A 23,755-nucleotide genomic window follows, 5' to 3' on the forward strand; every position below is an offset into this window, starting at 1 on the left:
TGAGCTGCGATATTTGAATAGCAACATTTCATTAAATGTTACAAATATACACATAATGTCTGTCACTTGATCACTAAAATACAACCACAAAGGTAGGCATGCAGAAATTCTAAATATTCAGAGCTGAGGGATGCCTGGTGGGCTCAGTCCCTTAAGAGTCTGCCTTTGGGGGTGCCTGGGTGGCTCAGTGGATTAAGCCGCTGCCTTCGGCTCAGGTCATGATCCCAGGGTCCTGGGATCGAGCCCCGCATCGGGCTCTCTGCTCCACAGGGAGCCTGCTTCCTCCTCTCTCTCTTCCTGCCTCTCTGCCTACTTGTGATCTCTCTCTGTCAAATAAATAAATAAAATCTTTAAAAAAAAAAAAAAAAAAAAAAGAGTCTGCCTTTGGCTCAGGTCATGATTCCGGAGCCCTGGGGTGGAATCCACATCAGGCTTCCTGCTCCGTGGAGAGCCTGCTTCTCCCTCTCCCTCTGCCCCTCCTCCTGCTCCTGTTCTCTCCCGCACGCTCGCTCTCAAATAAATAAATAACATTTTAAAAAATATATATATTCAGGGGCACCTGGGTGGATCAGTGGGTTAAAGCCTCTGCCTTTGGCTCCGGTCATGACCCCAGGGTCCTGGAATCAAGCCCTGCATCGGGCTCTCTGGTCAGCGGGGAGCCATATTCCCTTCCTCTCTCTCTCTGCCTGCCTCTCTGCCTAATTATGTTCTGCCTGTAAAATAAATAAATAAAATCTTAAATACATACATATATATATATATATATATATATATATATATATATTCAGAGCCAAATCTTTCACTTTTTAAAATGTTTTGTTTTCCTGATATATTTAGAAAATTCTATTGCACCCAAGATGCTAAAATAAAAGGATTCTTCTCTGTTATTCTACTACTTATGTGCTCTTATTTTGTGTTTTCATATCTTTAACCATTCTAATATTCTATACAGTAAACTCTAAACATCGTAAGTCAAAAGAACAATGAGTGCACCATTCCATATTTGTATTTAATGTATATCTTGCTTTCCACATTCAAAAACATCCTTTCATTATATAGTAATAACAGATTTCTGGGCACTCTGACTCCCTCCCTAAAAGGCAGCTAAAACTGAAGCCAAGAAACTTTTTCCCCAAAGGCAAAACCCACAAAGATAAAAGCCGAATAACAGACAAATGGAAACTGGAAAGCAGATTCAAGAATACTGACTTAACAGGCTCAAGAAAGTGGGAGAGGTCGGAAGAGGGGAGAGTCTGTGACGCTGGGGTGCTCTGAGACAGGAGGGAGGGGGCAGCATGAACAGGACTAGCGGCAAGCTTCCTTAGAAGCGTTAAATCCGCAAATTCCCATCTCTCTGCCACCCCACCATCCAGCAAAAGGTCTGCTGTTTAAAGAATTCTCTGCCTGGGATACTGTGACCACTGTGCCAAAAACAAAGGGACGAGGCAGCCCTGTGCACACTAACCTGACCCTGACCACCTGCTTGTCCCCATTACGCTCCCAGATAGTGGCAGCCAACCCTTTGCCCTCTAGACACGAGAAGAAAGTGCTTTCTCTGAGGACATCTAACCAGCACTGACGGGATATCCTTCCAATAAATGGCCCACCAGACCTTCTGCAACAAAGTTCAGAGTCCAGAAGCCCCACACACTCAGCATTTCCAGTGAACATATTAGCCAACAGTTTTAACAGGAACAATCATGGATTTCCACGTATCAGAGAAAAACCTGTAACACCAAAGTGAGACCCGAATAAGACAAAGCAACTTGGAGTAAACAAAAACTGAGAAGAAAACTTCAAAAAGTAATACGGTTAGAGATAAATGTTATATTCACAAAGCAACAATATTTTTGAAAGGGATATACATAGTTCCTAGAAATTTTTTTTAAAAGCTCTTAAAAATTAAAAATAGCCACACCCCCGAGGATGGCTAAAACCAAAATGGCAGATGACAAGCGTCAGTGAGGACGCAGAGAAACGGGCCTTGGATTCTGTGCCCGAGGCTGACACAGAGTGGCTGCAGCACAGCAGTCTGGCAATTTCTTCAAATGTCTGACACAGTTCACCATGTCATCCAGCAATTCCACTCCAAGGACCATGCCCAGGAGAACCGAAAACACACATCCATGCCCAACGTGAACTCTGTGACTCAGAGCATTATCCACACTGGCCAAAAAGCAGAAATATGCTAAAGGTGCATCAAATGATGAATAAATGAGATATCACACAGCCATACCACGTGATTACTCGGCAATGAAAACTAATGACTGACCCCTGCGACCACAGGGATAAACCTTGAAAACGCTGTGCTACGTGCAAGGGGCTGGTCACAAAAGGCCACACGAGTCCATTCATATGAATTGTCCACACCAGGCACATCCAAAGACAAGGAGATTAGTGGTTGCCAGGGACTGGGAGTAAGGGAGACAGGGAATGACTGCTAATGCCTAAGAGGGCTCCTGGCAGGGGCGCAGTGAGGGGGATGGAGAAGAACGTGACTTACAATTACAAAACGGTGACAGAGTTGCATAACTGTGACTGCACTAAAACCCACGGAATTGTACACATAAAAAGGATGAATTTTATGTGAATTATATCTAAAACTACCGAACTAAATTAAAGACAAGGAAGCAAAATAAAAGCCTCAGAAGATTTGATGATAAAAAATAAAGTTCCTCCAAATAATGCAATACACAGACGTGAGAAAGAACAAGGACAAATGAAAACTGGTGTATCGGTGTGAGGTCCTCACATGCCCAACAATGAGTTCCAAACAGAAAGTAAGAGAAAAGACAGTCAAAGAAATTGTGATATTCTTGAAATCTCAGACTGAAGCCAGAAGTTTCCAAACTGAAAGGTCCCAGCACATAAACAGAAATAGCATCCAAACCATGGAACACCAGTACCAAATTTCAAAGCATCAGAGACAAGCAAAGACCCTACAGAAATCCCAAGAGAAAAATAAAACCAAACCCTCATATACAAAGAATCTGGAATCAGAGTGGCTTAGGCCTTCAACAGCTACCTAGGACCTAGAAAACAAGTCTTCAAGATTTTGAAGAAAGTGAATTCCAAGATAAAACCTGTACAAGCTACCAATCGATTGGGATGGTGAAACAGACATTTTTAAATCTGCAGAATTCCTATAAATTTACTTCCCAGACATCCTTACTTAGGGAGGTACTAAAGGATGTAAACACGATCCACCAAAAGCATGGAAGTAAACCCAGACAAGATGACGCAGCAACCAAAACAGAGGTAAGGGGAATCCCAGAAGGGAGCTGCTCCCCAGAATACAGCAGATACAAAGGCTCAGGAGGGAATTTTTTCCGTTAAGAAAGCGCTAGAATATCTGGTGGCGTGAAAGCATTAAGAGGACGTTTCTCAAAACTGGCAGCATCATGTTACCCGATTTCAAGCTTTACTACAAAGCTGTGATCACCAAGACAGCGTGGTACTGGCATAAAAACAGACACATTGACCAGTGGAACAGAGTGGAGAGCCCAGATATGGACCCTCAACTCTATGGTGAAATAATCTTCGACAAAACAGGAAAAAATATACAATGGAAAAAAGACAGTCTCTTCAATAAATGGTGCTGGGAAAACTGGACAGTGATATGTAGAATGAAACTCGACCATTCTCTTACACCGTACACAAAGATAAACTTGAAATGGATAAAAGACCTCAACATGAGACAGGAATCCATCAGAATCCTAGAGAACACAGGCAGTAACCTCTTTGATATCAGCCACAGCAACTCTTTCAAGATATGTCTCCAAAGGCCAAGGAAACAAAAACAAAAATGAACTTTTGGGACTTCATCAAGATCAAAAGCTTCTGCACAGCAAAGGAAACAGTCAACAAAACAAAAAGGCAACCCACAGAATGGGAGAAGATATTTGCAAATGACAGTACAGACTAAAGGTTGATATCAAGGATCTACAAAGAACACCTCAAACTCAACACACACAAAACAGATAATCCTATCAAAAAATGGGCAGAAGATATGAACAGACACTTCTCCAATGAAGACATACAAATGGCTATCAGACACATGAAAAAATGTTCATCATCACTAGCCATCAGGGAGATTCAAATCAAAACCACATTGAGATACCACCTGACACCAGTTAGAATGGCCAAAATTAGCAAGACAGGAAACAACATGTGTTGGAGAGGATGTGGAGAAAGGGGAACCCTCTTACACTGTTGGTGGGAATGCAAGTTGGTGCAACCACTTTGGAGAACAGTGTGGAGATTCCTCAAGAAATTAAGAATAGAGCTTCTCTATGACCCTGCAATCACACTGCTGGGTATTTACCCCAAAGATACAGATGTAGTGAAAAGAAGGGCCATCTGTACCCTAATGCTTATAGCAGCAATGGCCATGGTCGCCAAACTGTGGAAAGAACCAAGATACCCTTCAACGGACGACTGGATAAGGAAGATGTGGTCCATATACACAATGGAGTATTATGCCTCCATCAGAAAGGATGAACACCCAACTTTTGTAGCAACATGGACGGGACTGGAAGAGATTATGCTGAGCGAACTAAGTCAAGCAGAGAGAGTCAAGTATCATATGGTTTCACTTATTTGTGGAGCATAACAAAGAACACGGTGGACATGGGGAGATGGAGAGTAGAAGGGAGTTGAGGGAAACTGGAAGGGGAGATGAACCATGAGAGACTATGGACTCTGAAAAACAACCAGAGGGTTTTAAAGGGGTGGGGGGTGGCAGGTTGAGGAACCAGGTGGTGGGTAATAGGGAGGGCACGTACTGCATGGAGCACTGGGTGTGGTGCATAAACAATGAACACTGTTATGCTGAAAAAAAAAAAAAAAAGAGTATGTTTCTACCTAACTGGCAGAGAATTCCAAGTAAAACTCGCCATGCAATTAAATTACGATTTTTTAAGTACAAGTGATCCCCCCGCCCCCGCTTCCATCCTTCTTCCAGCTGTTAGTTGGCCTCGTCTTCTCCACCTTGCCTCCAGATGCCGTTCTGTAATGGTGAGTACTATGCAAGAAACAGTGCAGAAACCGGACTCTAGAGTCACACGCAGCTGGATGCAAATTCCTGTCCCACCTCTTTCTGGCTGAGTGAACCTTGGGCAAGTTTGTTTAGCCTCCCCCTGCCTCAGTACCCTTTCCAATTCTACAGAGAAGAGGACTGAAACGCTGGGAGGGGCAGAGTGGGCCAGCTCTAGGGAGTAGACAGGATAAGCCACAGAAAGGGTTTAACCCGGTTCCTGGCATATGGTAAATGTCCTTAACATTTTTGAGATGAGCAAATTGAATCGAGGATATCATCATTCATCAGGGGAAACAAGAAAACACACGGGAAAGGAAAAATAATCATAATTTACTCCAGAGTATAGCTCTGAATAACACGTAGTGATAATAACATCCACTCTGAGTAATGACTTAAGCAAAACCCTATGCAGGCTAAGACGACGGGGGTGGGGGGGTTCCAGGAGGGATGCTCAGGCAGGTGGGGTACAGAGTGGAAGGGGAGTTCAGTCTGCACCTTCCAAAGGCAGAAATTGAATATGCCCTACACTAAAAAACAAGAAGTAGCAATAGAAGGCTATTATTTCACGATACTAGAGTTCATCACAAAACACACAGTACAGTTCAAAGCGGAAGGGGAGAGGTCAGCAGGGAACTGACGGCTGGCTTCACACGTCTTGCACATCTAGCTACCTCTCTGAACGGTGTTCATGTATATTCGATAAAGAGAAGAATTTAAGACCACAAAACATGACACAGGAAAAACCGGAGACGGAGCACAGACGAAGTCTCAGCTTCCTACAGAATTCCAGGTCCTGACTTTTTCCTCAGAGCTCAAATTCGGGCAGATACCATGGCACCCTAACAACACAGGCTCTTGTTTTTCTCCATTCTGGTCCAAATGCTTTTTACGATGGTTGCAACCATTTCTAACGTATCTCGGAAGTGTGGGCGTGCAGGAGGCTGGGTCTCAGCAGCCTGTGTGCATTTATGGGGACACCCTGCACCCCACCGTCGTCCAGTCTCTGGGAGGCAGCGAGGTGCAGGGTGCACCCCTCCGGGAGAGCTCAAAGTGATGTGCTTCCCCTGACTGCTGTTTCTCTCCCGGTGGTCTTGCTCTTCTGGAACTCCTACTCCAATGCTCAGGCTTCCTCCCAGTCCTCTCCCCTAACCACCATCTATCTTTCTTCTTTCTCTGGCTTCTGGCTTGGTCCCTCAAGCTGCCCTTTATACAGCTAATACAATTCCCAGAGCGGCACGTTCTATTACTTTTCATTCCCCATTTGCTCCTTTTCTTAAGCACACTCTTTTAATTTTATCCACACAACATCCTCTGGAATGTCACTGTGAACATTTAGCACTTGGGGAAAAGAAATCCAGGCTATGTTTCTCTTCCCTCCCTTCTCAGAGAAGTGGAGTCAACACAGTGGCTGAGCACACAGGGCGAGGAGGGGGCAGCAGAATAACCTTGGTCAAGGGGCAAGCCAGGATTCCTGGGGCGGAGGTGGGGAGCGGGGATGCCAGCACGGCTGGGAAAAAGGCAATACTAAAGGAGTCAGTAGTGTGCAGATACGGAGCAGATAAACACAGGTGATAACAGGACAAGCACATTGCCAAAGTCAACCTCAACACTCACATTATAGGCTAGAAGATTCTTATTTGTGGTGGCTGTCCTGTGCCCCGTGCAGTAACATCTCTGGCCTCTACTAACCCGGTGGCCAGAGCACTCGCTCAACCACTAAGGTGTACGTGCAGAGTTAACCCAGCAGGTCTGAGATACTGTCCCTGGAAAGGCCTGCTAGGAAGGTGGGCCCCTGGTGGTGTCTGAGAACTTGGATTTCTAGAGGTTTCCCACCATTCTTCCAATGCTAAGAGTGGTTCCCTGGGCTTAACTACATGATGTGCTTTATGCTGAAACCTGCTTTCCTTCTGGGAGCCTGGAATTTGGGTAAGTTCTAGGTAGGCATATGGAACTCGTGCCCAAGAGACACTGTGCCATGTCCCAGCGCACTCCTGGAGAACTTCAGTGAGGCCAGTCACCTTCCCTGGGCTTCCGCAGGGCCCACCCCATGGCCTTTTCTCCTGGCAAGTGGAGCTTTGTACATTCTCACTATATTAAGCCACTTGGTGAGCAGGAGGACACTGAAACTGGGCGTGGGTTTGGGAATACCTGCAGTGTGACCTCCCACAGAGTCTCCAGACCCTCCCAAGGAGAATACGAGAATGTGCTCTTTAAGCTTTCAGGCACATGAAAGGCAGAGAAAGTCTCAGCTGGAGGAGGCTGAACAGACACGACAGCGCTCTACGACACATGTCCCCAACCAGACCTAGAACCAGCAAGGCAGGCGGGGTTCCTGGGCCCACAAGCAATACCCGGAGGGCCAGGGGGAGGGGATGGAGCGGCAGCACCTGACGTTCATGTCCAGACTGGAGGACTGAAGGCTCATTCCGTTGGAAAGCGTTCAGATTGTGGGGAAACACACCCTGCGGCGTGCGGGGCAAAGAAAGCGTGTGTGTGCCTATCAATGATGACGCAGCCAAGGAGGAAACATCTGAACACCTGGTGAATGGGGTGAAGAGAATACCAGAGTGTTTGGTACTATTCTGGTGACTTCCTTGTAAGTTCTCAGTTATTTCAAAAGAAATTATTTTTAAAAATCATACCAATCCCATTAAGTGCTCTGCTGGGGGTGATCCGGCTCACTGTGCAGCTTGAATCCTCTCTGATACGCGACATTTCCTCCTCCTACCTGTTAACTTGTTATTCACTGCTCTTAGGTAAAGTCTACACCGACCTGCATCACAGCTGAGTGTATCTATCTCCCAAGCGGTGCTCAAGGACCCCCATGGGACATCCTCTGCACAGAGTGGACTGGAACAAGGCAGGACGTTGTGAGCCCCCCCCCACCCCCAACTCCATTCAGGGAACTTCTCCACCAAATGAGGTGAGAGGCTCTGCCTCCTGGGAAGGCAGGCCCCAGTCTTACATGCATAGTCTTCGGCTGCCCTGACCGCACACATCATGCCTCCTCCATCACGAACTACCTTCTCCCACCCCGGTCTCTGCACAAGGCGCCCTCTGTCCACAACATGTTCCTTCCATCTCTTTCTCTTACTCAACTAAGAACCATCCTTTACACAGACCTCAATTCAGATTCACCTCCTCCAGGAAGCCTTCCCCTGCCCCTCCTAGGTGCTCCCAGGCTCCCCTGTATGCCCCCCAGCATGGTACTTATTTTATATACTCCTTCTGTGGTCGCTTTCTCACCATCCGTCACCCCGACTAGAACTGCAGCCCCAAGCCTCTTCTGTTCATGACCGTATTCCAAAACAAGGCATGGCATCCTAGACCCAGTGATGCCCAAGAAATGTTTACTCACGGAATGAATTACAATTCTGTGAGCCTTCTTTGTCATATAATCATTTACAAATCAGTGCATCTCAGAGAAATCATGACTTAGGTTCCAGACGATGAAGTTCAAACCACTGGCAATTATCACTGGGCGTCCAACACAAGTTCATATAAATAACAGGCTCAAATCTGCACCAAGGGCAGCCGAACACCATCTATTCTGAATCTACTGTAGTGGCATGAGCTCCAAAGTATAACCATGCGCTCTCTCACCAGGATTCCCAAGCGTTGAACTGTTTTGCTCTGCAGTGAACGATGCTCGTGAAGAGGGGGCTCTCCTCCACCAGAACAGAGGAACTTGTGCGGCACAAGTTCTGAGTTCTAAAACTCAGCTTTAGAAGTGTGTAAGTGCACACGGCCCCCACAGGAAGGACCCACGCTGCTCCGATGTGACTACTCACGTCCAGCAACCCGTAGGGACCCTGGACTGGAGCTCCGTGACCAACCATCACCATCACTCAGGGGCCACAGACAGGAGGTGAACCGAGGGACTACAAAACAAAGGATGCCAAACAGGCGGTTAACCCACAAACCTGCGAATGGCGCGCCAGGTCACAGACATGGCACCCACTTGTCAACACCGCTGCAAAGACGACAGGGAGAAAGAGTTCCAGCAAGAAGACAAGACGGCCCCACCACGAGACAGCTTCCCGCTGCGGTTCAGAACGAGCACGGTGTGGCCACGACCACCTCCAGCGGGGAGACACCTGCAGCCTGCCTGCCCATTTCCGGTCAGGTGCAAAGTGCCCCTGTGAAACCACCCAGCCAGCCACCTTCTCCGTGCAGGGCACCCGCCAGGCTCTCTGACGCAAGTGTCTCTCAAGGAGGGATCCTGGCAGCCTCTCCTAAGGTGATGTATCCTGACTGACACCTGCTCCGTTCTCAAACTTTCCCACCCTCATCTCCTAAGTGCGTGTTTCCCTACTTCCTTCTCTCACCACTTCACGCCCATCTCCCGTCAGTAGCCAGCTTTCCCCTCAACGACTCCTGAGGACGGCACCTCGTCTCATGATGTGCCACAAAGGTTCTCAAAGTCTCTCTAAAGGACAGAACACGCTCACCCGTTCTCCTATCACCATCTCTCCCCCTAAAAAATTCTCAAAGGAACTCCGCGCCAACCCAGCCAGGCCTCTGCTCGATCTTCTCAGCAGGCCATCAGATGCTCTGGGGGCCCGTGTCCCACAAACGGCAAATGTGAAAGCAGCTGAAAATTCCAACTCTGACCTCATTCCAGAACTTCAATCCCACATTTCCAACACCTCTTCTGTCTTGGTTTCCACTTCTCTTCCCTCTAACAGCTCTCCGTCACTCTGGTTTTAATCTCTGGATCTTTTCGTCCCCAGATCTGAAATCCATCCCCCCTTGGTAGTGTCCCACACTGAGACCCTTTCGCTTCCTATTCCCACTCCTGGGAAGCTTCACACCCAGGCGACTGTTATGAGCAGTGCGCATTGGAAAATACCGTTCCGCAGCCAGCTGCACCTCCTCCCACCCAACCTGTACACCACCGCCTGCTATTTTCCCCAAAAACACAGCTCCTCCGTGGTAATGTGCAAAATCCTTCTCTACTCCATAACCCTGGAAAAATAAGTATAAAACTTAAAGGTGGTTAGCATTCAAGATCTTCAATGATCTGCCGCGAACCTATTTTTTCAGCCTGCCTTTGAAAATTTTTCATTTGAGACTCTACACGTAACGAATCATCCTCTTCCCCTAAAAAGATGTTCCAGGCAAAAACCCAAATGCAAGTATTCTGACCTAGGAAAGAGATCTGAAAAGGCAGGGCCTGCTTTTGTAAATCCAGTTCCCCTGGAGCCCAGCTAGGCCCACCCCTCTACTGCTGCCTGCTCTGCTTGCACCCTGTCCAAGCAGGTGGAGGACCTATGAACAATGGGTGGAGGACCTATCAACAGACCACAAGCCCTACATCTTGAGGATCTGGCCCCTGGAGGAACAGGTGTGCAGACCCTGGACTGAAAGACTGCTGCTCTGAGAACACGAGGAGGAATGCGGCGAGTGGGGAAGAGGAAGTGTCCTCAGGAGACTGGAGCCAGAACCTCTATGCCAGAGAGCACACTGGGTTCCAGGACTGGAAGCAGCAGCGACCAGTGAGGAGGGGGTGAGTCATGAAGGTGGTCAGGATGTGAAAGAAAGACAGGAACCAAGGAAGACGCCTAAAGTTTCCGGCCAGGTGCCACCTTTAGCTAAGATGAGAGCTGCCATGGGCAAATCAGGCTTTTGGAGAGACCAGATCCACAACTGAAAAGCGTAACTCAAGCCAGCTGTTCTCCTGCAGAGGCGCCTCCAACAACTCACTATCCTTTCAGAGTAAAAGCACAAATCCTTGCAATGGTGTCTAAGGGCCCACACAAACCCAACCTTCTTTTACTGATGGACTTCCTGACTGCTATACCTGTTTTTGTGCCCCCCCCTCCCCAAATTCGTATGTTGGGACACCTTTGGGAAGTGATCAGGTTATAAGAGCAGAGCCCCCATGAATGGAATTAGTGCCCTTTAAAGAAGACCTCACAAAGCTCGGCTTTCCCATTAGATGACCCACCAGGTGACAGGGCAAGAAAACAGCGGAATCAGGCCATCTCAGACACACAATCTGCCCATGCCTCATTGATCTAGGACTTCCCAGTGAACAGAACTCTAAGGAATAAATTCCTCTTGCTAAGAAGCCACCAGTCTATGCCCTTTTGTAACAGCAGCCCAGAACAGACAAGACCTCTACATTCACTCCACCCCAGCTAGAGTGGCCGCCTCCTCTTCCCAAGCACACCAAGCACGCCCGCAGCAGGCCTCCACACCTGATCTTCCCACTGTATGGGGCGCTCTCCTCAAGTACGTCCAGAGGTGCTTCTCTCTCCACCTTGGCTCAAATATAACCTTCTCAGAAAGGCTTTCCAAGGACTTCCCACATAAATTCCACCAGCCAGTACCCCTTCCTGGCCCATTTGTCCTTTCCACTCTCTTTGCTTAATTTTTCTCTACCATATTACCTTCTCATGTAACTTGCTTAATCTATCTCCTCCCACCTCCTAGAATGGAAGCTCCAAGAGATCAAGAATGTTTGCCTTTTTTCCTGCTGCTACAATCACATTGCCTAAAACACAGCATGTGACCTATAAATACTTTCAGGATGAAACTGGCACAAAGAATAAATACAATTTATTAAAGATGCAAGAGAACTTCACTCATGCTCCTGGGGTTTTAAGGAGGGAAAAAATGCAGGTATATACGCCTACACAGTGCTGCTCAACTCAAACAAAGATTTAACTGTTTCCCTTCCATCCAGAATGCCAGTGCATGATCCCTTCCTGTCCCCTGTTCTGTATACTTAAAACATCTGGGATCAGCACACAGATAATGCACTTTAAAAAAAAAAAAAAAAGGGCAGCTTATCTTGATAGCCTGTAGCCTACATTCCTTTCTGGTCTCCTCACCACAGCCACTCTCCCCTCTGAACCGAGCTCATGTCAACCAGACGCTGGTCCGCTTCTTAAAGGCACCCTGCTCCTTCTCACCTCACATCCTTCCCGCCTGTTAGTCCCTCCATGGAGAAAGTTCCTCCCACATCTCTTCTGCTCAACATCCAGATCTCCCCATCTCACCTCCCCAAAAACATCCTGCCCACCAACCCAGCCAAGAGACAAGACCACCATTCCCACTCCTCCTTTATTTTCGGAATATTTAAAATACTCTACAGTCGGACGTGGACACGTGTCTTACTTTTAAGAGCAGATCATCTATTTTGTTCACCACTGTGACCCTGGTGCCTAGAACACTAGGAAGAAAGGGTGATAATTTAATTCAATCTAGGAGGGAGGGCGTGTCCTACTTTGCCATTAAAGGCACTGACCCTAGACGCTAAGAAACTCTGGATATCGGACAACGAAGAGGATCTGCTCGGAAATGAGTACTTGGGACAATTCCCACTACCTCACAGGCCTTGGAGTCAGACACTAGTAACTCCTCTTCTGTCACTGTGGAGAACAGGCCCTTCTGCTGTTAGGAACTTCCAGTACTGCAACCCTTTAACTGACGGATGACCCTCCCAGCCAACCCGCACGTCGCGTCTCCAGGCAAAAAATATCTCAGGGTGAACCAGAGCAATCGAAAATCTCATCCCTCCGAGAGGGAGCTTCCCTCTGCATTTCGCCCATCACTCGTCAAGCTCCAAGTCAGCCCCGGGGAGCCCTGAGACCGGGTAAGTGAAGGAAGGGGCCCTCCCGAACTCGCTCACTCCGCCCCCCCCCCCACCCGCATCCCGGCAAACGGGTCCTGGGCTGCAAGCCTCAACAAAGCAAGAGAGGCGGTTTCCCCAAACTGCAGTAGAAACGGGAGCGGGGAGGGGAGGAGGGGGAGCTTCCGCCGCGGAGCGGGAGCAGCGCGCGGGGGCGCAGCCTGCGCGGCCAGACCCCCAGACCCCCAGCCCCGCGCCCTCGCCCTCGTCGGCCGGCTGAGCTCCTCCGTGCCCTGGGCCCGGGAAGGCGCCGCACCTGCTGCAGGGAGGCGCAGCCCTGACACCGCGAGAGGTCCGCCGCCGTCCCGGGCGCCGCCGAGTGAGTCTCGCCCGGCATCATGGTGCCAACGCCGGGCCCTGTGGGCCCGCGCGCCTCAGGGACCCGCGGCCTCGGCCCTGTCCTCCCTCTGCTGACGCCGCCGGGGCCGCCGCCTGCCAGGCCGCTTCCCGCCGGGTCCGGGCGGGTCCATCCGTGCACAGAGGTCCCCGTGGAGCTGGCGAAAGGCTCTCCCGAACGGAGCCGCCTCGGGCACTAGAGAGAAACGCGACCCGGCGCGGCCCCCGAACGCGACACGGCTCAGCCAGGACCCCGCCCCGCCCTAGGTCGCCCCGCCCCTCGCCGCGGCATGGGGCTGACCACAGTGCCGCCTGAGCAAAATGGGAAGGGGAACCGGGCCGAGGCGACGGGAGATGCGCCCACGAAGGAAGAGTCAGGTCGATGAGAGGCACCGGAGGGGCGCTCCTTGTGCCCTGTAGGGGGTTAATCGCTTATTGCCGGCTTGAGGTGGGACAGACTTTCCATAGACACCTAAAGCCTTCAGCGAGGGGGCGGTGACCCCCGTGATGACGTCACTCAGGCGCCTGCTAGACTGGAAGGACCCGCACCCGGACGGGCAGGTGTGGGATTTGTAACCGGAGGGAACCGCTCTGTGCGAGTCCGGCCGGGTACCCCGAGGCGCTGGAGGACTATGGTTCCCGACGGCCCGCGCGGCGGACGCCCCCGAGCGATCCTGAGGCCGTGCCGGGTGCGCTTGAGCGCCTCGCCGCGGCCTTCGCGAAGGCGGTCCGTCCTTCTGCGGGGCCGTCCTTCCTGCCCGCTCCCCCTGCCGTCCGTTCGTCGGCTTGGAGGCCCGCGCGCGGCCCGAAGCCCGGTCAGCCCGCGGCCAGCCACCGCCAGATCCCGGGTTCATGCCTCTTCAGAGGGAAAAAGTTAAAAACCCTCTCCCCGCGGTTCCTGGGTACAGTCGGGCTCCGACCCTCATCTTGAACGAGGTCTTTCACCTTCTCCCCCGCCACCAGGATGCCCTTCTCCAGGGTCGCTGCCTTGCGCAGAAACGTGCCGAGCCTTCCCGGCGTCTGGCGATGGAGTCCGAATTCTTAGCGCTCGGTTGTGGAGTGGACGTGCGGACCGCGCCAGCCCCTGCCAAAGCGCTCCGCACGGACTTGCAGCTGGAACCGCCCTTCCACGAAAGCCGTCTGGTTCCTGCCCCAAGCCACCCCCGCCCTGTTGCCCAGAACCTGCGGCTGGCACGTGCTGTGCGTGAAGAGCCCGGTATCCTAGACCGGACAGCTGCACTTCTTGTCCCTGACGCCTCAGATGGCGCCTGCGAGAGGAGCTGCTTTGATGGGTCTGTTTACCCAAGAGCAGAGAGAAGCCAGGCCTAAAGGGGAAGGAGTGCGCAGCAGCCCAGCGCGAAGCAGACATGCCTTGGGAGACCGACCCCCACCCCAACCCCGCCGTGGGCCCATTAGAGAAAGGGGAGAGGAGACCATGTATGCGCCCTGAGGATTTTCCATTTCTGGCTTCGGATCCCAGACAGATAGGTTTTCCCTTTAATTTAAGGTTTCCCAAGTGAGCATTGTGGTTTGTTTTGTTTCCAGATTACTTTAGTGGGAACACCAGCTTAGCCTTCAGCCTTTCCTTCCTCTGGGCGGTCCGCCCGCACCCACAGCGCACCTCCTGTCGCCGGCACTGAGAACTCTCCCTGACGCCTTCCTGCCTTTGTCTTTGCCTGTTTCTTCCCTTTTGCCGGAAACGTTTTCCTCCCAGCCCCACCAGCTAGAATCAGCCCCGTAATCCAGGTAATCCTTCCAGCTCCCATGTTTTACTTCCACCAACCGGAGTGACACCTGCCTTCTTTTCTGCACTTTTTTTTTTTTTTTTTTTTTTGGGCTAACAAAACATTTTGAATAGGATCACAGTGACTTTCATGTCTCCGAAGACCTCTCCGTTTTTCTTTTAAACCTTGTGAAGTGCTGTACACAATAGGTGTTTAGTAAATGTCAGAGCGGACCAAATTTGCTGCAACTAATTGAGGGTAAAAAAGAAAGAGCACTCGTTCAGAAATGAAAGTGCGTTTGTTTCTCCTTCTGCCTATCTCAAACCGTCCTTAAGGCATTTAGAGAAAGAAACAAAAGTCTTGTTTGTGTAATGCAGCGTCAGTAAATTCTCTGTAAAGGGCCACATGGTAACCATTTTAGGCTTTGGGGGCACTACAGATCGCCCTTCATATTTGTCATTAGTTTTTGGTTGGCAAAGAACCACCTAAAAACATAAAACGTGGGCTCCTGCCTGACTCTGTCGGTGGAGCACGTGACTCTTGATCTCAGGGTTGTGAATTCGAGCCCCAGGTTAGGTGTAGAGATGACTTGGAATCTTTTAAAAAATGTAAAACTCATTCTTACCTTCCAGGCTATGCAAAAACACGTCGTAGGTAATAATGGGAATTGATATACGCCACTCATTGAGGAATCCTGAAAATTGGGTTTTTCCTCTTTGCCACATGAGGAGCCACACCTGTTTGTCATTGTGATGGAAACAAGCAAGTGTCCACACTGCAGAGAGCCGTGAACAGTGAATTTAGAACCACAAACCTGGCTATAAATTCTCAAGTGAGTGGCCTATTTGAGCTGGTATTCCCTTACAGAGCATTAGCTGTCATGTAAGTGAAAGGTGACCGGAACAGGACCAAATCCACGAGATCTGCTATGCAAAGTATTGTTCATAACAAGCTCCTGATGGCATGATCCACTTGGGAAAACAAATGAGTCTTTAGCTTACAAAAAAAAAAATAGTGGGTGGTTTTGGTTTTCGTTTTGGGGTTTTGCTCTTTTTTTTTTTTTTAAATCATTTTTCGTATCAAATTTCCAAGAAAAATGTTGCGTTTTTGTGTCAGAGTCACCAGCCCTGGAGGGATGTCTAGAATCTGGCTTCTGATGTGGGGGCTTCCTTGTGGCTGTGGAGTCCAGTCCACTGTTCAGAGAATCGGACTCTAAAAGTCACAGTCCTTGCCTCACGAACTCCCAGATGCTCCGTCACTCCTCCAAATTAGAATGTGACATAATTAAAAGGCTAGTTACACTCATTACTTATTAACATGTGCTTCCACTGAAGTGGCTGATAGATTATCATCATATGAACTCAAAATGAAAAGCGATTTGTTCTCTGGAAGTTCCTATATTTTGCTTTATGAAGAGCATACTTTCATTTGATGCACTTATCCATAATGAAAATAAGCCGTGTTACATTATTTCCTTTAAAAATCCCTAGATGTGTTTTATGGAGTCCTTGGCGGCTCTAACAGTTGATGATTTGGTGACAGTATCCGATTAAGTTCGATGCATTTTCCGCTCCGAGATGTAATGCTAACACATGGCCACAGGATGCCAGTCTTTCCCTGTGTCCTAGAGACAAAGGGCCCTTTCCAACAGATTTCTGCTCTCTTTTGGCTCTCTTCTGCAGCATCCCAGGGGGAGGCACTCTGCAGGGTGCCTGTGCACCTTCACTGTCCCCCACACGTGGTCCTAAGTTACCTCTGCTCCAGTGTTTCTTGCAGTCCTGGGTTAGGCTGTGATCTCTCCTCGTGGGCAGCAGAGGCCCTGGACCCTCGCTTAGAGCCCAGCTTCCACCCTGGAAGTGATACAGAGCTGGGGGAAAGATGGGTCCTTCCTGGAATTTAAGCTCACTCAGGAAGCAGAAGAATCCATTTCCAAAGACAAGCATTGTTTGCAATAGAGCACGGAACCGACATGACTGTTACTAAAAAGCACAGTTTTAAAGGACTCACAGTTGTCTAACTCTCTTCAGGGGAATACGGGATCACTCCCTTTGTGGGGTATCTTGTGAGCACCAGGCAGCTGTACCAGCTTGTCTCCTAAGACGCTTCCTGTGGCTCCGGGGATTTGGAGGAGGGAAGTTGCTGGCAGTCTCAGAGAGGGGCAGGGGGGAGAAGATTCTGTTCGGGTTGGTGGTCAGGGTGCAGCGCAACCATCCCCAAGAAGAGGGCAAGAGAGGGAATGTGGGGTGAACCACTGCAAGCTAGACCTGTGCTGTGCCCCGGCCTGACTCCATGGGAACTGGGAAGGCCAGTGTGGTGGGAGATGCCCGAGGCTGTGGGGAGTGGGGCAGGGAGCATTGGGAGCAAGAGGCACTTTGGCATGGGACAAAAGGAAGGGTTTTCTGTGCACTAGGTACTGTGGGCCTCTGGGTGGAAGCAGTCCAGGGACCCAAGAGCTCAGCCGGGAGGCAGGTAAGATGCCCGGCCAGTGTTCTAGATGCCCAGGGCCAAGGCAGAGTGGAAGCATGCAGCTGGAAGAAAAATGCGGAAAGCCGCACTGGGTGTGGAGAATGTGGCCTGCAGTGCAGCTGGAAAGGGCCAGCTCCGGCCACCTCCTAGGTGAGCTACCAGTCGCGGATCGTGTCAGGTGCTCAGCCAAGTCTGTTTCCGTTTCTCAAGGCATTCAAGAACTCCCAGGCCCTCCTTGCATCAGGCATGCAGCTCTGTTCTGGTTGAATGTCAGCAGCAGGGGCCCAGCTTATGCGGCCCTTTCACACTCTTTAGTGTCTGCCCATGGGAGCACACTTGAACCCCAGGACACAGTCGGCGATAAAGCTACTGTCTCTCAACCCCAAAGCTCCCCTTGTGTATCCTGCCTTGCGATATGGGACCATAGGGCCTCGCGTCCACCTTGCCTACTAGGGTCCCACAAATTCTGCTAACCGGCAGTGCTCTTTGTTCACAGTGATGGGAGGAGGGGGAGGGGCCCCGATTTTCCTCCCATCAGGTGCCACGTCCTGTCCGTGTTGCTTGGACAGCTGCTGGGATGTCTGAATTTGAGCTCCGGCAGGCATGCCCTACAAGTATCCTTGTTCTGCTCATCCCATCCTTTTCCCTAGGTTGCCTTAAGCTAGCACAGAAGGTCCCTGCACCAATACAAGGAGGGTCTCACCCCAACAGCAAGTACATCAGGCTCACACTCTGGTCCGAGCAGGTCGTGAACTCAAGTCACAGCAAAGTAGCCCTGAGAGAGGGTGTCTTTGTCTCCTGGTCCCCTCTCCTCCCAGCCCCACCCTGGAGGGGCTGCACACTGCCTGGGGATGTTGGAGCAAAGCCTGAATGCCTTCTCTCTTCCCCACCCCTCCTGCTGGCATCAGAGACCAGACCAGAGACCTCCAAAATGGGAGAAGCTCCAAGGTGAAGACAGGAGATGAGGGGCCAGTAAGTCGTACTGAACTTTGTGTTGCAGGAGGACATCTGCGAGGCCCCAGGCCCTAGATGTGGTCTAGAGTAAGAGAGGCCCTAGAGAGCCAGTCACAGGGACGCTGACTGAAAAATCAGTGGAGCAGCTTCACAAGGGCTGTGCGTTACAGGTGTGTGCGCTGTGTGGCCTCCTTCCCACGCCCACCTTGCTGCGCCTCGCCGTGGGCACCGAGCATCTGGCAAGGCCCAGCTCCATGGCCTGCACACCTCGCCACTCTAGGCCCCCGCTCGGCGTGGTGGCAGTCTGCATCCCAGGTGGTACAACCTCCAGTTCAAGGCTCGTGCCCGCACACCTCCTGTGGGTATCTCCCGGTATTGTTCTACAGATCTCATTGTTTTAAAGACACGTCTATTTATTTGGGGTGGGGGAAGGGACAGAGGGAGAGGCAGTGAGAAGTTTAAGCGAGATTCACACTGAGCACAGAGTCTGATGCAGGGGCTCCATCCCTTGACCCTGAGATGATGACCTGAGCGGAAGTCAGATGCTCAACCAACCGTGCCATCTGGGCACCCCCGCACATCTCATTTTATTGTCTTGTCTTGATATCATTCCTGCTCCTCCTTTTCCCCTCTCCACTCTGCACAGCTGAGCATCCTCAGACCCTGTGGGGACCGTGTCTCCAGCCGTCCACCTGCCCGTGCCTACAGCCGCCACTACCCTCCAAGAACACCAGCTCCTGGATGGCCTGGGAGCCCCTCACAACGAGCTTCAGCCCTTTGCCACCAGCATGAGTGGCATCCAGGAGCTCATGACGACACAGCCAAGAGACGAGAGGTGGACAGGCTCCGGAGTCGCTGCTTCGCCTCCACTGCTGTAGAAACAAGGTTGGGACCTCCCTCCACGGCCAGCAAGGCTCCCCTGGATCTGCTTCGTGCCCGGCTTCGTACACGCACCCCACTGTCCTGCAGATCTCCTGGGGCGGGCCTGCTCCCCTGCTCCGGATCTCACCCCACGTGCCACTCACATACGGCTCTTGCGTTTGCTTCATAACAATTCCCCGCTTCTCCCAGGAAGAAGGTAAATGTGACGGTGTGAAGGGGCCACACTTGATGCAAGCCTCGCCTTGTCCCCTGTCCTCCCGGGATGGGAGAAGGGCAGCGGCCGCCTGCCCAGCTTGTGTTTCCCAGACTTGGAACCAAAAGGAGCGTGGGTGCCTCAAGCACCTGACCCGCGAGAGGACAAGTGCGCTCCCTCAGCCGCTGCGTGGGGATGTTAGTTTACAGAGTGAGACTCAGAGCCATGAAGTGGCTTGTCTCCCATGTCACTGGGAGGAGGTGACGCAGGGGCTCTTCGGGGTCTCACAGCCGCCAGTGCCTCCGCGTCCCGTCTTGGCCTGCCTGGCTCTTGTCTGGACTTGGCCAGAGTGTCCCATCACCCCCCACATGCAGGCTCCCCGGGGCTCTCCCCACTGCCACCTGGTGCCCTCCTGCATACCCCAAGGTCCACCTGGGATCCACTAGGGTCTTTCCAGCAGGATCTTTGTAGTGCAATTACGTGGTAACGTGGCCCTGCTTCCCTGCTCACCTGTGTGCTCACCAGGATCAGACACAGAGGCCACGTTTCATTCACCTTCTCGTGTCTTCCCCAGCACTCATTCATCATGCAGCAGACGCTGCTGGATGAGAACGAGTGCCAGGGACTGTCGCAGGAGCACGGGAAGCCTCAGCGAGGGGACGTGGTGCACATCGCTGCCGTCATGCAGCTTGTCCTCCCCCAGTCCCCGGCCACGCTGTCTGTCTGGACCGACCTCACCAGGCTTGCTTCTGAAAAGCACCTATGGTGCAGACCCAGCTAGCTTCTAGCTCCTTCCAGCACCAAGCCTGACTACACAATCTGTGGGGCCCAGTGCAAGATGAAAAAGCCAGGCCCTTCGTTCAAAACTTATGAAAGCTTTTAAGATGCCAGCAGCAAAGCGTGAGACCAAGAGTTCCCTGGTGAGAAAGCATGGCACACCTGGGCCGTGGCCCCCTCCCAGCCCGACCTGCTCCCAGCCCCCACGTGATCCCACCTCCTAGTCACAGCCAACCCACACTGGATTTCAGAATCAGTGCACTGTAAGGGAGCTTTGCCCCGATCTCCACAGCCCTGCTCCCCATTCTAGGCACCGCCATCTGGCCAGTCCAAGGGCATTGACCGATTTCTCAACATCACCAAGCTCTGGTTCCAGGTCTCGTGCTTCTCCTTTCTAACTGTCCAGGCCCTTCATAGTTCTGACTACACAGGACCCCCTCCTGCCCATGCTGTATGTTACTCCTCTCTCCTGGGCCCTGGTTGAAGATTCCAGGGGGCTCTGGGATAGCTGCTGGGTGACCTAGGGAGAAGCTCAAGCAGATGATGCTTTTTCTTTTAAGTTTAATTTTATTTACATTCAATTAATGGACATAGAGTATGCTCTTAGTTTCAGAGGTAGAATTCAGTGATTCCTCTGTTGTATATAACACCCAGTGCTCATGATGGAAAGAATGGAACATTTCTAAGAGCGAACATCAGGGGGCTAGGGCTTCGGGCAAAACTGACCTCACAGGATTTTTGCTGGAGGCGCCAGCCCGACCAGACGGCCAGATGTCTCTGGGGAACAGTGGATTAGATTCAGGAGGGTCAGATATTGAGGGTGGGGTTCTGGTTACTGTGACTCAGTGGGACTCTGGCTAAGACTGGTTGATGCAAAGATGAGCACAAAAGCCCCGGAGTCAGGGCCTCACTGAGAAGAGAGCTCAGAGCATCACCAACACTCAGGAAGGACCGTCAGAGCAAGAGACAGCTACTGTCCCCTCATGCCCACTTTTCCCGGAGCAAATCAGCCACTGGGCTTCCTCCAATATGCCCTCTCAAGGAGAGATTTCACTCCCAGAAGAAACGGCGTCTTCTGCCAGAGTTGGAGCCGGGGCCAGGTGAGGGGTCTCTCCTCCTAGGAGTCCAGCAGCACATTTCCAGATCAGATGCCTTATAAAGAACCTTCCAGTATGACCACCTCAAGACCGAGAGAGTGGGTTCCTGTACCCAGTGATGGGAGCAAGGCAGACGGCACGAGAGATCCACGCTAAGAACTGCCCTGACCTTCAGGCCGTCTGCTGGCACCTGTCCACAGGTTACATGTGACCCCCCGATCCTTGTAGTAGGGTCTGCAGGAGGGCTCTCTAATGGGCACTGAGGCCGGTGGTGCTCCTTTAAGATGGGCTCCCCTGTTCTCTTCCATGTGAGTCACAGCCGCCGCAGAGAAGCAGCCGCACCGGGACCAGGGTAACGATCCGGGGCCAGGACCCCCCTCCCCCGGAAGTGCTGCCTGCTTGTCCGTTTCACTAACACATCTCCCCGGAAGTCAACACTAAACAGCGGTTCACCGTCATCTTTTTATTATGACATTGAGGTCTGGGGAACCCCCTTCGAGGCTTGACACAAGCCGGCCCCTTGGTGTCCTCAGTCCCATGCAGGGAAATACTTTCATGGATTTGTGAGCTTGGCGTAGGCTGTTCCCCTGGGCTCTGCCAGCAGGGTCTGGAGTTGGTGGCTGCTCCTGGTGGGTCTCCTGGGGCTCTCAGGAACTAGGGGTCGGGCCGGGGGCTGTCCTGTGCCCCGTGCAGCTGTGTCCTTCCACACCTCCCACTAGACGCAAGGTCAGGGGCGCCCTGGCCCAAGACCGCCGAGATTATGGACACTCTTGATGTTGCCCGTGTCCTTGTTGCGGGGGGGCGGGTGGCAGGGGGCAGAAAAACACTGCTCTCCACCTTAGCAGTTGCCTTTGAAGTTTTTCTGGTGGCTGGAAGGGGGAATGTGGAGTCAAGGGAGAGACTTATTTATTTATTTATTTATGCCTGGAAAAGGAGGAGAGAGGAAGAGGATGTAATGCGACGTGTCTGTGAGCTTGGGCACAGGGTAAGCCCATGGAACTCGTCTTGTGTCATTTCTAATGTCGGACCTCCTCCTCGGAGTAAAACACAGACCCTTTCCAGGGACCCAGAAGGCCCTGGGAGAGTTGTCCCTGGCCCCAAGGGACAAATTGGGCTGTCCCAATCTGTGGGCTGTGCCCAAGCTGTGGGCACACATTTGGCCTCGAGCTGCTGTCCGGCCTGACTCGGGAGCCTTTGTCACGGCCCTGTCACTCTTCCTCCTGACCCCATGAGCTCAGGGCCTCCGACCCTCTGGCTGGACGCCCCCCACCACCACCCCCCGGACACAGGCTGCTTCCTCCCAGCTCTCTCGATGATCCCTCTGGCCCTTCTGCATCTCCAGCCCTGATGAGGGAGTGCTCCGGAGCTCAGCCCTTGACTCCCTCTACCCTCTCCTACCCAACCCTGGGCGGTTTCCTCCAGCCATGGGACTCAGTGACCAGTTTCAGCCTGGGCCTCTGGCCTAGGCGCTAGAGGCAGGTGTTCAGGGGCCCGTGCGCTCTCGCCCACAATGTGTGGCAGGAATCCTGAACATTCCCTTGCTCGCTGCATTGCAGGGCAGCACATTCTGCACGTGCAGAGTCCAGAGCTGGGGAGACTTCCTCGCCCCTCGTCCAGCTCCCCACCAGCTGGGCCATCAAAGCACCTGGGGTCCCCAGAGCTCCACCCTCTGCACCACGTCTGTCCCACATACTAATGCAGATGACGCTTCCAGACGTAAACCAGAGTAGGATCCTCTGTGGACCAAGAGAGGGGAAAGTCTCAGCCCTCCTGGAAGACCTGTCTTCCTTCCCACCCCACTTCCCCGTGTAACCCCATCATGGCCGGTGGTCTCTGGGCTGGAGAGGGTCACCAGACACCCCCTGCCTCTTTGTATTGCTCTTCCTTCTCACAGAATGCCCAAAATCTGCTGGACTTTGTCCTTACCCCGTTCTTGTCTCTGTTGCAAGGTCACGTGACCACAGATCTACCCAAAGCAGTGAGCTTGGGCAGTCTCTGTCCCTTTCCCTGGCCCTTTGTCTGCTGAGCTCTCAGTAGCATCTGCCATAACCCATTCGCAGAGGGATTTCCTCCACTGAAACCCACACTTCTGTGGAAGAGATGCCCAACCTTAGCTAGTTCCCTCCCCCACCCCACCCCAGTTCCTAGATCCTGCCTCACATGTGCCGGGTCGTGGACAAATAGTCGCTGAAAGGACCACTGAGAAGATAAATAAATGGATGGCCATCTGAATAAAAGTGGAAAGCTAGTGAGATTCAGAACCAAGAGCTCCAGCAGTCACACACTTTGGTATTTAACCGAATGAGTTGAAAACTTTTCGCCACACGAAGGCCTGCACATACGTCTATAGCAGCTTTATTAAAAATGGCCAAAACATGGGTGTTTGTCATTAACCATCTGCCTTCAGCTCAGCTCATGATCCCAGGGTCCTTGGATCGAGCCCCATATTGGGCTCCCTGCTCAGTGGGGTCTGCTTTTCCCTCTCTAGCTCCCTCGTGCTTGTGTTCCCTCTCTCGCTGTGTCTCTCTCTGTCACAAACAAAATCTTTAAAAAAGAAATGCCCCAAACTTGGAGGCAAGCAAGATGTCCTTCAGTAGGTAACAGATAACTCGGGGTCCATCCAGACAGTGGGATATGATTCAGGCCTAA

The 23,755-nt window shown here is 51.6% G+C and overlaps 1 protein-coding gene across 2 annotated transcripts in view; it reads right to left on the reverse strand.

Moving 5' to 3' along the window:
- The window catches only part of ICE1 (interactor of little elongation complex ELL subunit 1), a 59,373-nt gene extending 46,137 nt beyond the window's left edge, over positions 1–13,236 (reverse strand). For both annotated transcript variants that reach the window (XM_045999462.1, XM_045999461.1), the window contains exon 1: positions 12,934–13,236. In XM_045999462.1, coding sequence (XP_045855418.1) covers positions 12,934–13,017 — 84 coding nt within the window. In that variant the 5' untranslated portion in view covers positions 13,018–13,236. The remainder of the gene's footprint in view (positions 1–12,933) is intronic.
- Between the last annotated feature and the right edge of the window lie 10,519 nt (positions 13,237–23,755).

The sequence above is a fragment of the Meles meles genome, chromosome 3 (assembly GCF_922984935.1).
Source record: "Meles meles chromosome 3, mMelMel3.1 paternal haplotype, whole genome shotgun sequence".
Lineage (NCBI taxonomy): Eukaryota > Metazoa > Chordata > Mammalia > Carnivora > Mustelidae > Meles > Meles meles.